The 15988-nt window shown below is 46.4% G+C and overlaps 2 protein-coding genes across 4 annotated transcripts; both read right to left on the reverse strand.

Annotated features, from left to right (window-relative positions):
* Positions 1 to 1391: 1391 nt before the first annotated feature.
* On the reverse strand, positions 1392 to 9151 carry LOC146234234 (uncharacterized). 3 transcript variants are annotated; one of them, XM_084689494.1, is made up of 7 exons: positions 9005 to 9151; positions 7544 to 7819; positions 6928 to 7001; positions 6544 to 6781; positions 4404 to 6448; positions 3949 to 4188; positions 1392 to 3564 (listed from the first exon to the last, which is right to left on the reverse strand). In XM_084689494.1, the coding sequence occupies exons 2-7, from the start codon at positions 7791 to 7793 to the stop codon at positions 3463 to 3465; spliced, it is 2949 nt and encodes a 982-aa protein (XP_084545620.1). In that variant the 5' UTR covers positions 7794 to 7819; positions 9005 to 9151; the 3' UTR covers positions 1392 to 3462. The 3 variants fall into 3 exon arrangements, with proteins under 3 accessions (XP_084545620.1, XP_084545618.1, XP_084545619.1); XM_084689492.1 differs by having other exon boundaries at positions 1392 to 3208; positions 3425 to 3564; positions 7544 to 9151; XM_084689493.1 differs by having other exon boundaries at positions 7544 to 8110; positions 9005 to 9150.
* Positions 9152 to 9836: 685 nt separating this feature from the next.
* chaf1b (chromatin assembly factor 1, subunit B) lies at positions 9837 to 15629 on the reverse strand. The gene is made up of 14 exons (XM_084689956.1): positions 15507 to 15629; positions 14915 to 15041; positions 14571 to 14703; positions 14330 to 14453; positions 14140 to 14243; positions 13968 to 14064; positions 13654 to 13738; positions 13474 to 13567; positions 13277 to 13346; positions 12636 to 12727; positions 12358 to 12517; positions 11656 to 12249; positions 11047 to 11135; positions 9837 to 10391 (listed from the first exon to the last, which is right to left on the reverse strand). The coding sequence occupies exons 2-14, from the start codon at positions 15038 to 15040 to the stop codon at positions 10312 to 10314; spliced, it is 1848 nt and encodes a 615-aa protein (XP_084546082.1). The 5' UTR covers position 15041; positions 15507 to 15629; the 3' UTR covers positions 9837 to 10311.
* Positions 15630 to 15988: the final 359 nt, after the last annotated feature.

Here is a 15988-nt window from a genome sequence, read left to right on the forward strand (position 1 = left end):
CCTGCTGGGGAGATGAGGAGGCACAAGCTGAAGATCAGTATAGTTGTGCACATTCATACACATACACAGTGTAGATGTGACACAAAATGTGCATGCAATGAAGACTTGCAAACCGACCCCACAAAACACACAGTAACATACACACATGCCCCCCCCCTCCCTCCCTCACCACACACACACACACACACACACACACACAGAAAAACATCCACACTGCAGGACCCCTTCAGATTTCATCATCTTTTTTCTTTCAGTTTTTTTTCCTTTCTCTGGAGAGGTGGGGAGGGGGAAAAGGGGGTGTTTCATTCCTCTTCTTTTGTTGCTGCTGGTGAGAGAGACCACATATCCATACACAACGCTCTCCCCTGCAACCCTATTCACACCCACACATACACACACACAAAGACACACATCAAAGCACAGACGCTGCCTAAGGATTATTTGAGCCACATACTGGCTGCTCATTCCGGGTCTGTTTCCCTCCCTGAACACCCCTCCTGGCTGGCCACACTTGGTATGGCCCAAGCATTCCTGCCAAGTAGCTTTCACACATGGAGGGGAAGCTTGTCTCCAGCAATCGCTGACAAGCTACAAACAAGACTGTCTCCCTCTCTCCTCACCATAGCTCTCTGGTCTCTCCTCCTTTTTAGCACCCCTTCACCCCCACCTCTTATCCTCTTCGACCTCTCCCCCCTCCCTTACCCTCTGTCTCTCTCTCTGATTCTCTCAGCACCCCCCACCCCTTTCTCTTTGAGAATGTGGGGGCCCCTCTAGCATAAATTGTCAGCTGTTCCTGGGCGGACTCCCTCAGCTCCCTAAACTCCCATAAGCCCCCTGCCCGCATTCACAGCCACAGGATAGAATGGCCCCCTAAGAACCAGGCAGGAAACACAACTATTTGGATGTGATTACTGGCTTGAAGGAAAACAGTCAAACTTCATCTGATAGAATGAATCAGTTAGTGTTTCCGTATAAATCCCATATTTGTTATGTATGTGGTCATATGAGGCTTGCGTTACAATAAAATCTATAATCTAACAGTAGAGTGATGACTTTTACCTCAGTGTTATACCAATCCACCCTCATCCAAATGTCTACTCAGACCCATCCAAAGATGTGTCTATCTGATTCAGTTAATCATTTTGTATACCGACTGCTTGTGAGTGTTTACCTTGTGTTGGCTGCCCTCTAATGTCAGTATAAGGTACTGCATGCTTTCAAAAAATTGGTCACGTCCATTATCTCTGTTGATAAAATGGATCCATGTTCTATAATTTACATGTTGTAGTTATCAATGATCTCCCACTATTGACCCACTGGGAGGATGGAAAACTGTGAACCATATTAATATCAACACTACAGGACTGAATAACAGAACAGTCATGGAAATGTAAAAGGCAAAAGTTTTATTTCATGCTTTATTTTTTACAGGATAGCTTCATTAGAATCATTTGGCCAATAAAATCTAATTCAGAAATTTCTTAAAGCTGCAATAGGTAGCATTACATAACAAAATAAATTCAAAAAAAAGAAACAGCACCTCTGAACCTCAGTGCTTTCCTCCAGCTCATGTTTGATTGACAGTGGTTTAACAAAATAAGCCAAGGAGAAAGGTCTGCCAAAGGCAATTGGTTGGAACAGGATTGATGGAACATAATTGACTGGAAAGTAGCAGGCCACTCCAAAATATGAAATTGACATTCCACTGGCACTGAGCTCTGTGTTGCTAAACAACTCCCAGAGGGCCTCATTAACTTACACAACATGTTTATAGGAGACAAAATATGTTTTACTGAATAAACTTTTTTTACTGAATAAACCTTACCTATTGTACAAGAGAGAATAACTTTGACAGTTAAACAAATTCTGAAACACCTCAAATGTTTCAAAAATGTGTAGTAGGAGGGAAAGAATCACATTTATAAAAAAAAGTATGACAGTTAAAAGCCTGGGATGTGATATGGAGGAGCAGAGAGAAGAAAAGATGTGTTGGTTACACTGGTAAAGATTCACATTAAAACCTCACTGACACGCTTCCTTTCAGTGGGACACCATCGAAGACGAGAGGCAAGAACGTCATTCAGTGACGTTACCCCCCTCATCCCCATTCCCTCGGCCACCTTGCCTTCACAATATATAACCCTGGATGAAGGTGAGCCAATTCGACTGACACAAGTGGAGACTTTAGCCGACCCACAATGATAACCTACCTGACACACCCAACGGGACACCTACCACAACTAAAGACCCATGTGACTTGGGCCATCATCAATACCCTAAACAGACATATTTCTCTCAAATGTGAAAATGTGCTCTTCTACACAGCTGTGACCAATCCTGTCATGTCTAGGGAAATTCCCAAGTAGGGGACCAAGAAAGGCAGGATACCATTTTAAAGATTATTTTAACAGCCTCAGTAACTGGCACACCACTCCCACCCCACCTCCTAATCCTCTGTGATCATTCAAGTATACCCGCTCACATCATCTCCAACCTGCTTCAAGTACTCCCAACTTAGATATCTGTTTGAACCTTCCACATACACCTCTTCCACCTCTCTTAGGTTTATAAAAGCTATGGAATAAGTGCACTCAAGATTTGTCTATACATAGAAAAATAACGATAGCAACAATGGCAGAAGGAATAATATTTATCATAATTCTCCATTCAATTACAAAGACATCTAATGAGCGCGTAAATGTGATGTCTTTCTCATGCAGTAACGGGAAACACCGGTGGGTCACCGGTTAAGAGCGCGTACCTCAGGGCCCTGGGTTTGATTCCGGCCTTGGCCATTTCTGCATGTCCTCTCCCCTACCCCTATATCCTGTTACTCTACCACGTAATTATGCCAGTAAAGAAGAAATGCCCAACAAACTATATAAAAAAAAAAAAAGTTATAATAATAATAATTCTTATACAATGACATCAGTTTCCCCACCCCCTGAGTGTAACGTTCGAAGTGTATCACCTGTAGCTACGGCAACGCAAACAAGAACTTTAAATTATAATCTTATTTAAATAACAGAACATCAACAATCGATCATCACTATAGTACATAGTCATCAGGATCACGGTAACTACATCACAGGGGCACACAGCGTTATGCTTGAATGTGCACGTGTGTCAATGATGATTTGTATGTACAAGCTTCTGTTCACATTGTGCCCATCCCTCTTCATTGTTACAGTTGTCTCAGACCTTCTCCCTGTAATAAATCGCAACTTAATGACATTAAGTTGTACATTTCTATGTACTACGTTCATTGCCATGACATCCCTAGCTGTAACACACATTAGGAATTGCCTGACACATTTCATAATCAATTTCATTTTTGCATTGACAACAATGCCGTCAGCACACCCAACCTGTCCTATGTGGTTTGGCCCAAGGAGCTAGAATAGAGAGGCACCCGGCCACCCACCTCAGTCCCCTGCAGGTCCCTGAACCCCGGGGCCGGCCTCAGGAGGCTGCCATGCAGCTGCGACAGCGATACAACCGCTGGTCATGTGTTCTGATGTGGTTCCTTACATTCTTCTGTCTGAAGAAGGTCTTACTGCACAGCTACAGAGGAGAGGAGAGAGACACAATAGAGTCAATTGAGGCAGACAATGTCATAAATGCCAGGTTGAAGTTAAGACGATCACTTGGGATTTAAGTGTTGGGGTGGGGGGGTGTTGTTTTGCAGTGAGAGGGGCAGATAGGGTTTACATACAAGGTATGGGCAATGTTTGGGATAATTCAAGGGTAAGATGGGCAGTTAGGCATTGTTAGAAAACAGAGGCAGTGAGAGGGTTTGAAGGGGCAGTTATTGTGGCCAGTGAGAGGAAAATTTGGAATAAATTATAGGGTGAAAGGGTTTTTTGTAGTACATGTATGGGGCAGGGCCAGTGCTTGGGGTTGTTGAGCAATAAGAGGTAAGGTTATGGGTAGTTAGGGTACACGTACAGGGCAGGGCCAGTGTTTGCCCTTAATGTGCCGGATGCGGTGTATGAGGAGGGCATCACAGTCTCGGAAGGACGAGTGGCACTCCAGGCAGGAGTGAGGCGCCTTGGGGGTGGAGCTCCCAGAGGCCCACCCTTGACCCCTCCCAGACCTCAGTCCTCTCAGCTGCTTCAGCCGCGCTCTGCGAACCGACTGCTGGAGGGCGGAGCTTCGGCCATGCAAGGGGAGGGGCCCGGTGCGCTTCTGCAAGAAAGGAGCAAGACAGTCAGCAGCTGACGAGATGAATGTTCTGGAGTTTACTGGAAAACATCCCACAGCTGAGTTAGAGCCTTTTGAGCCTGTGTGTATAGGTGCAATTAAACCATTGAAACCCCAATCATCTGATTCTAGAAACCAAGGATGAGCACACAGCAAACAGATTGCCCCCTCCTCTCCTGGTCCCTGCCTCAGTATCATACCTTTGGTATGTCCTGTGGGGTCCCAGGTTTTGACCTTGCTGCGCTGACTGCGTGGCGGCGCCTGCCATGTGTGGGGGACCTGCTTTGCTGGGGGCTTTTAGTCAGGCGAGAGAGACTGTGTGGCAGGGGGGGTTGGTGTTTGTGATGGTAGGAGCGAGTGCCCTGTCTGTGACCTTTGTCGTGGCCCGTTTTCCTCTCCACTCTCTCCTTCTTAACCTGAGTTGAGGTGGGGTTTGGGGGAAGTCCTCTTGCTCTCAGGACCCTAACTGGGCCCGCACCATCCCCAAACCTCTCTCCCCGTGACACTGAGCGTGTCAAGCAGATATCCACACTCTCCTCTTCCCTCTTCACCACTGGGCCCCCCGGGGGCCGGCAGAAGCTGAAGAGGAAGCCAGGGTCAAGCAACTTGACAGGGGGCTTACTCTGGCGCTTGCCCAGGTCTGGAGAGGGAGGCTCGGAGAAGGGCAGCCCCACCGGCAGGGGGTCCACTGGCTCCTCTTTGATGGCCCGGTAGAGTGGATGAGTGTACAGATGGGGGACAGGGGCAACGTCGGGATCTGTGCTCACTGCCACAGTATCTCTCTTCTTTCCGAGAACTCCAAGAGATTCCTCTAGACCCGATTCCAGAAGAAGTCTGCTGTCCGTCCTGAAGCACTCTTCTTTGATGGGGCGCTGAGCCTTGCCAACCTCTCTACCTCTAATCATCCTCACCTTGGTCTTTGCCACTGGCCGCCCGCTGTTATAGCGGACGGTCCCCGTGGTGTTGCCCCTGTCCTGGGGGTGTGTCCAAGTAAGCGGAGGTTTGCGCATGTGTGTGAGACCATGGCAACTGTGTACAGGGAGAGGCGGTGCCGAGATGGCATAGTCGTACGGTTCCGGTTTGATCCTGACAACATTCCTCCTCAGAGGCTTGGCGTTGTCATGACAAGGTGGAGGTTGGGCAGAAAAAGGAGCGCCATCACTCCCTCTTACAGAACGCCTGAGTTCCCGACCACCAAAGGGCTGCCTGGAAATTGGATGTTGCAGGTTGGGTAACAGCACTTTACTGCGCATGCTCCTATCAGAGGGTGGAACAGGTCTAGGGGCAGACCTTGGTCTTTTCAGTCTTATCTCCATGTTGACTGGATCACTGGGCTCAGTCTTAATGACTTGTTTGAGTAGGCGGGTGTTAACAGCATTGCATAGAGGGAGGGACAGGGGAAGACTTCGGAACGCAAGCCCAGGGACCTGTGGGCATGGTTTCCTCCGCTTGGTCAGGGAGTAGTTGTTGACCTTTAACTTGCGAAGGCGTTTCTTCTGTCTCCAACCAATCAGCTCCTCCTGACAAGACAGAAGGGAGGTCCTTTGAAGCCCTAAAACATTCATGAGGCGATACTTCTCCAACACACGAACATGGTCCTCCTCCTCCTCCCTCTGTTCCTCCTCTTCCTCCTTGACCCTGACCAGGGGAACAGTAGTCTTGGGCTCCTGTCTGGAGCTGGAGGATGGGCAACGCTTGTGACCCCGTCTAGGGCTCTCGGGCCTGGGCAGCAATCTCTGGACCTCTTGGGCCGCTCCGGGGGTGGAGCGCAAGAGACGCGTGTGCGTGTGGGGTGAAGAGGGGGTATTTCGAGGGGGCCGGGTCCTCTTACTAGAGGGCGATTTAAAATCCATGAGCTTCATTCTGTTTGTGGGACTGAGGGGCATGTGGAGACTGGTGGGTCCTGGGCCTTGACTATGGGGGATGCGAGGCGAGCGTCTAGGGAAGTTTGTCAAAGACTCATTGGATTGGTCCAGGGTCCACCTGAAGCCATCTTTCCCAGCACCAAGAAGCCCTCCCTCCCTAGGTTCTAGCTTTATGCTCTTCCTGTCCTTCTGGAACTGCGTCTGGAGTTGCTGGAGAGTCCCCTTCTGTTCCCTTTGCAGGGCGGAACAGGCCTCGACTGCGGGCCACATGCCCAGGTGTCGGGCCATGGTGCTGACCTCTGGCAGGTCCTCAGGACGGACGCTTAGAGTGGAGGAATAGGAGAAGTCCAGCAGGGACACAAGATTGTCCTCCCTGAAACCTGAAAGAAGAGGAAGTGTAAGATTGGAAGAAAGGTAGAAAAAAAGACACACCGTCATTCATCTAATTAAAGCTCCATTTCAGTCCTATCCCCACCAGTTAAGTCGATGTCAGTCTTCAAGCTGGGTGTGGAATCCATCTCCGCAAAGACTTCCTGGAAGTACTCGCTGACCGCAGCCAGCACTGCCTTGTGGGCCGAGTAAGACTGTCCGTTTGTCCTCAGTGTGATGTCACAGAAGAGCCCTGCATCTCGCTGGCTCCGAAGCTTACTCAGAATGTCATGGCTGTGTGACATCATTGTCTTGGAGACACTCCCTTTCAAGCTGCCACACTCCTGATACGAGAGAGAGAGACACAGAGAGAGACAGTAAGATAGGGTTAGCACAGCCTGGTGAGTTGGAGATGGTCTGCTATGCCTTCACAATTTCTGGCTTTCAGAACCAGAACATCACCGTCTGGGTGGTTCTGAGGTTCTCTTACCATGGTTCTCTGGCTCTGCTGTTTCTGGCAATCTGAGCACCCCAGTACATAGTCCCTGATGTGGAAATACATCCCTGAGGAAAAATCATTAAAGTCATCAACAGCATTATCATCATTACAAACCAGAGACAAAAGTATACACATTATAGCAGTGTTTTCCTTGAGAGACTTCTAAAATAAAAAGTATTTGTATGGCCCTTTTTACTTCACATATGCCCATAGAACTGCACCTAAACCCTCAAAGATTTCCTTATCACGACACCTTTGACGGAACGCCTGTGGAGTTAAACCATTCCTTTCAAGTGGCAACTATCTGAGGGTTACAATTTCCACATCTGGTCAGAGCTGCCTGTCTAGGATGAAACCTCTCTTCAGTAGAGAACACCTGACCTCGACTAAAAGAAGATGGAGAAACTACTGGAGGAAGTCAGACCCAGAGACGTGCCTACCAACTTATTCGTTCTATGTCTGCCAGGTATGGGATTCATGCAACACTTCTCGGAACTGTGTCTTGTTAAGAATAGATGCCCGGTTTGAAGACGGGGCGTCTCAAGCACACTGTCATTAGTAAAACACTCCTTAAACAACTGAAAAACGAATCCAACTGAAGACTCACCGTCCCACCAATAGTTTTCGGCGACGGCTTTATAGGTTTCCTCCAGGGAAAGGTGGCGCGTGCCCGGCCGCCGCCGGTGAAAGGTGGAGACTGCCCCATGCCGCCGGTCCTGGTCTAAAACCTCCCGATAGTGGATGAATCCTTGCTCCAACTTCTTACGGTACTGCAGCCCGTCTATGATCTCAAAGTTGGGTGAACACGCCATTGACCCACGCCCAATCAAGTCACCAGTGTTGTCAGTCTCAATCATGAGCTCTTGCGCCCGGTCCGGCAAAGCTTTGGGCAGACAGAGGGTATCATCATTCCTGTAAAGAGTATAGGTGCAATCGCCGGCCATTTTAACTTGCCTCTCTATCGAAGGAACTTTAAACTATTTGTGTACGTCTTTTCCGCCGCCCAAAACCCGGCAGCACAAACTGAATCCTCTTTCTGGAGGCTACCCCCGTCACCTCCGCCGACAAGTCACCGCTGGGAGCTGCTTTGGCCAGAAGTTCTCAAGTGTCCTGACATGAACTCCACGTGTATCTGATGACAGCTATGGATGGTGAACAACACCTACCAAAAAAGCTTGAAAACATACTAATATTGGACTAAGAAACTCGGTTCGATTACTGACACGGAGCTGTGCTTTCTTATCATTTTCGATTCGTTGAAACAATTTTCACAGACAAACCTGTTAAAACTGTGACAATCAGCTAAACAATTTATGTGATGTGTATGTGAAAGTTGTTGGTAGCCTAACAGCAAGAAGGCCTATCCTCTTGTATATTAGCCTACGTTTGAACATATAAATTGTAGTTAGATCTATTCAGCATGTTTTTGGTTATGGTCCATATATTTCAGGATTAGGATTACATGAATCATCCAGCACCAGAATTTAGGGTATGGATCCCACAACCATGGTAATCCAGATACAAAATATGCATTTCTCCTTCCGATTTTAAAAGTATGTAGGTTAGTTATGGGTCTTAGATAAGCTATGACAACAAAAATGTTGCTGATTTATTTCAGTTTCATAACAATTCAGCTAAGGTCACGTCTGTGTACAAAAATAATAACGTAGCCAAATAGAAACCGTGAACGAGGGAAATGAGGGATATCGCGCCAAAGCTAGGCATTAACACGAGATACAATGTAACTGGTTACTTCCCAATGGGTTCCAAAATATCACAGATGTAATGCCAGTAAACCCTAAGAGAAGCAATCAATGCGACCAGTTCATGTTTGTTATCGATAGAACACGTTGTTGGGTGGCCAAATGACGAAGACTCCCTTTACCTCTGGCGTAACTTCAGATTTATTTCACTGAAACTCGGGAGTCCAAAACAACATGATGATGCAGCTATCTCACCAGCATCGCGAGTTGAACGACCTAGCCTAGCGTGAGGCGAACTGGTGTCTCCCTAATCAAACCCGAAAGATTAAATAGACATCATTGTCTAATAAAAAGCCCAACAATACCCTCATATGAGGTATCCGACTCATTTCTTGTCTTTCCTCTCTGCGCAAGGCCAGTCAGATGATCAAATAATCCAAATTTTTTAACTCGTAACCTTCTGTTGGTTACTAAATGACAACCTAACCCGTTCAATCACTTGCAGCCTCACCCCCTCCTTCCTTCACTGCCATTAGTAGACACTTTACAGATTTCCCAAACGACCTTCTGATTGGACGTTGAAACTGCCAGTCAGACTTCTTTTTTTTACCCACATTATCAAGATCGGTTGTTGATGTCAGTTTTGTCTCACTTGGTGCAGTCTTCTGTCAAGTTACTACTAGGAAATATAGTCTATTATCAACTCCTCTTCTCGTTGTACATGATCCAGTATCACTTCCTAATATTCAACAGAACTTGCTTGCATGAAAACCTCGTGTTTTAATTTAAAGAAATATGCTATACACTGAGACTTAAGTTATAAAAATGTAAACCTCTAGTAAACCCATTTACACCAATTGGGCTCCCATCAAACTGATTCTTGGAGAAAACCAGTAATGACAAAGAGACCTCAGCTCAATGAACTGCAAACTAAATTTGATCATCCTTAAATGAACATTCTGAAGATTTTCTTAAAATATACTCTGTATAGGATCAGATAAATAATTCCAAAGCCTTGCTATCCTAAATCTGCACCAATACTCAAATGGGAGGCTTTGAATTCATAGCATCAATTATTCTCAAAGGCAGTAGGCTACAAAGCCAAAATTATATTGTCTGTACCCCATTGTCTTGCCATTCAATAACATTTTCTTATTGAACTGGTACATATAAAATATGAACAAATGAGACAGCACATTTGTTTTCACAAGCATTCTTATATTGAATTGTTATACAAATCCACAGTATAATCCACAATTACCTATAAAACAGTTCAGAATAATAAGGCATTGTTACCAGCGGCAGTTTCTATACAGCTGAAGTGAGTTGCTGCCCTTCAGATTTAGTCAGACAAGTGTGTAGTGAGGTGGCATTACGCGTTAATAACAACTATCTGGCAACACACTGATGTCAACATGGGCTTCGAGGGGAGATGTTTCTGTTTTACTGAGTTATAAAATACAAAATGTTAACCTGGATTGTGGTGTATATGTGTGCGTGTTAGTGTGTGTGTGTGTGTGTGTGTCTGGGGGGGGGTAAATGAAAACGTTACAGTTAAAGGAAGATGGCAAACGAAGATGTGTGTGCGGGTAGACCGCTGACAGCAGTATTATTGCTGTCCTATACTCATGTTGGTCATAAGGGGTCCCTGCAGGTGGAAGGGGAAACTGTCTTAATGCTGGAGGGTGCTGGTCTTGGGGCGTTTGGAGTCGGGGGGCAGGAACACAGGGTCTGTGGGGGGAGAGGGACGTTCTGAAAGAGAGACAGAATAGAACTTAGTGAAGGCATATATCAGAGACCGAGCAATAACTTTGTGACAACATGAACAAATAGAGCAGATAATTATGCCAGAGCTATTATTCGTCCATGTCCAAAGCACATGAAACATTCATTCTGAGCAATGAATTTTCTATTTCTAATTACTTCTTATCCTTTCAAGTTCCAATGACCGCAGTTACATTTATTTCAAATACCTTGCCAAATGCAAGAGCTATGCATAGTAGTTAGCTCTTTCTTATAACAGAGAAAACACTGACACAAATTACCGTAATTTTCGGACTATAAGCCGCGCCTTTTGTCCCATTTTTTGACCCTGTGGCTTATATAACGGTGCGGCTAATCTATGGATTTTTACAGGTGACGGCCGATGGTTAATAAATAGGAGCTTCCTCAAGCAGCCATCTCTTTCCCGACAATCTCCTCTGTGCACGAACCCTTACATATGGTAACTTAACATTAAAACACCTGCGCCTTATATATGTACACATCATTCAATTTAGCTGCTGCGGCTTATATAGCGGTGCGCCTTATAGTCCGAAAATTACGGTAAGTGATTGTTCTACACCTATCTTGGCCCTTGTCTTAGAGTTCTGGGCCAACCCCCGTGTTTCTAGAGGGAGGTACTGACCGTGTTTGGCTTTCTCAGTGGAGGTGAGTGCACTGAATTGCTGACTGGCGGCTGGAGAACAAGTCACCACAGGAGTCAGGGATATCCGTCTGAAAACAGGTTGTGACAGTGACTTTACCCTTGAAGTGTTCTTTTTGTGTATCCAACATCTTGTGTCCTATTTCTATAGAGTGCAATCCAACCCAACAGAAGGGTGAACGTGGTACTAAACAACTTGAATGTGTGAAGTTCCAAGTTTGTCAATGAAGGAATAGGCTTATAGTCTTCAGGTAAGGTTCATCTGAACATCCCATGTCTCTCCCCTACTCATTACCTTCACACTCAGATTGTAAATATATTGTCTGTGTATAGTACGCAATTAACTGGAGAGTGCTGTGGAGCATTTTCATTTGGTTAAGTTGGGTCCCACACACTTACTGTACATAACACGAGTGAGCAAGAATTTGATCTTTGATTTCATTTGCCAATGTGGTATTGACTCCATATTATCAAGTCAATAATATAGTGTTACTTTGAGAAAGGCATTTAATTAGAGGCATGATTCAATGACGTAAAAACCTAGCCATCTCAACAATATATACCATCTCACATCTGCCTGCGATTACTTACCTGGGGGTGGGTCCTTTCGGGGTGGTGGTCTTTGGGGTGCTGGGCCCTGCAGTGCTGCTGTTACTGAACTTGGGGGTGGAGGGGGTGAGGGGGTGGAGACGGGGCTGGGCTGTGGACAAGCTGGTCGGGGTGAGGCAAATCTGGGGTGTCGAGGGAGTGCTGGGGCTGCCTGTCTCGGGGGCAGTGGTCTGGGGTTTGGGGGTGGCAGGTTTACTCCAGGCCTCGAGGGTACTGAGGGTGATCCTGCGAGGCTGGGCCTTGGTCTTGGTAATCTGGATGTTCTTTTCTCCACCAGCCTGAGGAGCAGGGGGGCAGGCCAGGGAGGAGAGGGGCGTGATGGGGCTGGAGGGGAGAGCTACACATGCAGGAGCAGTGGCCTGGGGGGTTGCTTCTGTGCTGTGGGGAATAGGGGACACCATCATCTTGCCTGCTACTGCTGCCTTCTTGCCCTTTTTCTCCAAGCCGTTGCCTGGGGTAATGACCTCCAGGGCAGGGGGCTCTTTTAGAGGGGTGCCCAGCTCTCCAGGGGAGAAGGACAGAAAAGAGCAGTAGCCGTCCGTAGATGACACCGCCAGGAAGGAGCCATCTCCAGACCTGGACAGGGCATAGAACAACAGTTCATGCTAGGTGTGTATATTACCAGGTGAAGTTGCTGGCATATGACCGTGTGTGTGTGTGTGTGTGTGTGTATGTGAGCATTACCAGGTGAGGTCACTGAGAGTGTGGTAGTGGATGTTAGAGATCAGGCCAAAAGGGAGCGTCTGCTGCGTGTCGTACAGGAAGATACTATCCTCAGACGCCACGGCGAACACCAGTCGGTATGGCAACTGGAATGTGTTGGGGAATGGCTGCTGAGAGCCATCTGCATGGGAGAGAGAGAGAGAAATGGAATACTAATGAAGGAGATGAACCTTTTTAGGTCTAGAATGCGGTTTTCACAAGTGTGTGCGAGTGTGTCATGTTAAAATGCATGTCCCTACCCTCTCCCTTCTTGGTCCTCAGTTCAAAGTACACAGGACAGCAGCGGACAGCCAGGGTGGCCTTGGCAGGGCAGGGCAGGTGAGCTATAGGCCTGGAATACAGATCCACGTTCAGACTGTCAGTACAGCATGCTCATCATGTGATGAGGGATGAGTTACCACCAGGCCCAAACGGAGTACGCGGGCGCAGAATTCTGACGAAAACCCGCAGATTTTCAAGTAGAACGCATTGGTCTGAGGCTAAATGTAAATACACTTTTCAACTCATATTACGTCTCTATTATTAAAACGTTAGCCAAAAATGCTAAGAATTGAAAAGGAAACATTTATCGACCAAAATTACAGCAAGAGACAGGGCCAGGGAGTTTTCAGACGATCTTTATGAGGATGGATCAATACTTTTTTTGTAAAGTCTGTCAACATTCAATCGACCATATTTGCCGTCAAACTGTTGTGGAACATCTTCGGTCGCTCCGACATAAGAACAGGAAGGCTAGCGGAATTCCACAGATTTTCAGTCTGAATAACCGCAGTAAATGTGAAAAAAAATCTGCGCATTACGTTTGGGCCTGGTTATCACTACAGACGACTTTGGAAGTGAATGGATGAATGTAAGTGATGGTTAAATTAGCTGTGTTTACCTCTTGAGGCTCTTCCTGGAGAAGACATAGGTGGTGTTGGTCACATTCTCCCCCGCCTCCACACACCCCGCTGACAGGAAGAGATGATGGTGGGGGAAAATGAATTAGTTGCTCTTAATCCTAGCAAATGACACCACAGAACGCCATTACTTCCTTTTTAAGGTAACTGCTCGGAAAAATGTATTCTGACTTTGTACCTGGGGCGAGCAGGAAGGATCCGTCTGGAGTAAAGGTGAGGCGTCTAAAGAATGACCTCATACTGTCATCATGGAACATTCTGTAGTTTTTCACCTGGGCACAGAGATAGTATGTGATTAATATTCTGTATAAGACAGAATAGGGACTGTGTACTGCGTCATTGTGTCCTCATAACAGACCTCTCCTTCTCCAGCTGATCCAGAGCTCATCTTACTGACACCAAAGACCTTCTTTCTGGTCTGGGTACTGTACACACGCATCACTCTGATAAAGGGAGAGAAAGGGAGGACGGAGAGTCAGGATTACAAGGTAAAAAACAAAAACTGTATTTTGTCAGGTCATATACTTTGTTTGTTGAAGAGGCCAGAACTTCCATGCAAATGCACTTTGATTTTTAATGTTGGTGGTACTAGCAAAGACACAAGTAAATAGAGGAGGCAACAATGAGAATCGCACAAGGAGAAAAGAACACGGTGAAAACAGCTTGCCCTACCTGTCACAGCTTAGCGTAGCTACATACTGGCCCAGGGGATCCCAGGCCACTCCCTGAACATAGCTCTTATGGTCATTAAAGATGCAAAGCTTCTGACCTGGAATACAACAGGCTTGTTAACATTCACACACAGACTCAGACCGGAGAAAGAGACAAAGACACACACACACACCTTTGTTGACATCCCACATGATAGCAGTGTTGTCCACAGATCCAGACACCAGGTGGTTTGAGTCTCTGGTCCAGGAGATGTCGTACACATCTTCTATGTGGCCCCTAAACACACACACACACACACGTCAGTAGGTTTATGTAAACTATGCTATATCATATAGGCTGGTGTTGGCTAGGCAAAAGCTCACCGCAGGGTCTTGACCACAGTCCAGCACTCCTTGTTAAGCTGAGCATCATCCTCCTCCTCCTGGAAGCATGGAGGCTGTTCTGATTCCTTACTGTCATTGAGTTTCCACAGCAGGATAGCTGCGTCTGCAAACACAAAAAAAGCAAGGAGGAAGGTAGACACACACAGATTTTATTGTAGACACACAAGGAGATAATGCTGTAAACTTTTGCAGCATCACATCACTGATCTTATAAATATACCGTCTCCTCCTGACGCCAGCAGCTCTCCATTGGGGCTGAAGCGAACCACGTTGACAGCCTTGGTATGTCTAGCCAGGTTTGACAAAAAGTCCACAACCGCCCGCCCATCAGGACCAGTCTCAACACGCCACAGCTGAATGACCACAGAGAGAGACAAAAGTCGTTATTGCAATTATACTAGCCAAAATACATCCATGAGAAAGAAGAGTCGTGGTTATTGTTCATATACTGATGTGTTATTTACAGGACTGAGAATGTGTGATCGAGAAGGTCGACAGGTGATATATTAAAGCCAGGGAATGTGAGTGTGTGCATGAAGTGAATGAGAGACAGGGGTTACTTACTCTAACAGTGGTGTCCACTCCAGCGGTGGCCAGACGGTTTATGCGTCCCTCTGAGCTGTGTTGAAAGTCAAGACTGTAGACCGGCTCCTTGTTGTGCCACGCGATTTCACACGTAATCACCTTCATTCTACAATCAGTCCAGAAAGACAAATATCTAGGCCGACTAAAAGACTGAGTAGGGCGACAGGTTTCCTACAGAATGAATGCACTGTTAGCAAGAGTGGAGTATTCTAGTATTGGGAACCACCGTTACAGTAAGACTATGAGCCATCTTTCGTTCTCAAGTTTCACAGCCCTAGTGTGCTTGCTTAGATGAGCGGGTAAAAAGTTGTTCATAGTCCAGGTTAGGCAGTAATACGGACGCTTAACCTAGTCTATGTGCATCGCAAACCTTAAATATTTGGCTTTGTGGCAACCCTAATCAGTCGCGTTAGACGTTTGTTCCCAGCTAATAGCTACTGTAGCTAGTCATTTCACCAAACCATCTAGCTAGCTCAACAGAAACTATCTTCACTGTCGAGTGCGTACGTGCCTCAAATAAATAACTGCATTTGACAAGAATAAGATATATACACGTTTAGGCTTCCAGTACCTGTGACTCCGTTACTTTCGCTACTGCTTAATTGTTCTTCGTCCTTCGCCGACAGTACACAACACCGGGTAAGGCAGCTGGTAGATGGACCACTCAATTTCCCGCGTACAATTCACTCGAAACTTCCGCTAGTGACAAGTATGCGCTCTCTTGCTACGATTGGACAACGCAAGAGACGCATATTTTGGAAACTGCTGTCAGAGCCTGTTTAAGGTGTCATGTTTATGAGCTCTTATTTGACGCGGACCATAGTTGTCCCGAAAACATGTGTCGAAAAATAAACAAAATGTTTGTTCCTTGAAAAATGTGCAAGAACTGGACATGCCAACACATTTTTTAAGGGTTGTTGTAGAAAAGTTGTAAGGCGACACAGAAAAATACAGCTCATCCATCGCCAGGGATTGTTCAAATGCACGATTTTGAGCTTCGGCCCACCGCCTATTCCGGGTGGCCGAAGTTTTGTCCACTCATATCGAAGAAAA

Source organism: Hypomesus nipponensis, chromosome 23 (assembly GCF_054491055.1).
Source record: "Hypomesus nipponensis isolate SF chromosome 23, ASM5449105v1, whole genome shotgun sequence".
Taxonomy (NCBI): domain Eukaryota; kingdom Metazoa; phylum Chordata; class Actinopteri; order Osmeriformes; family Osmeridae; genus Hypomesus; species Hypomesus nipponensis.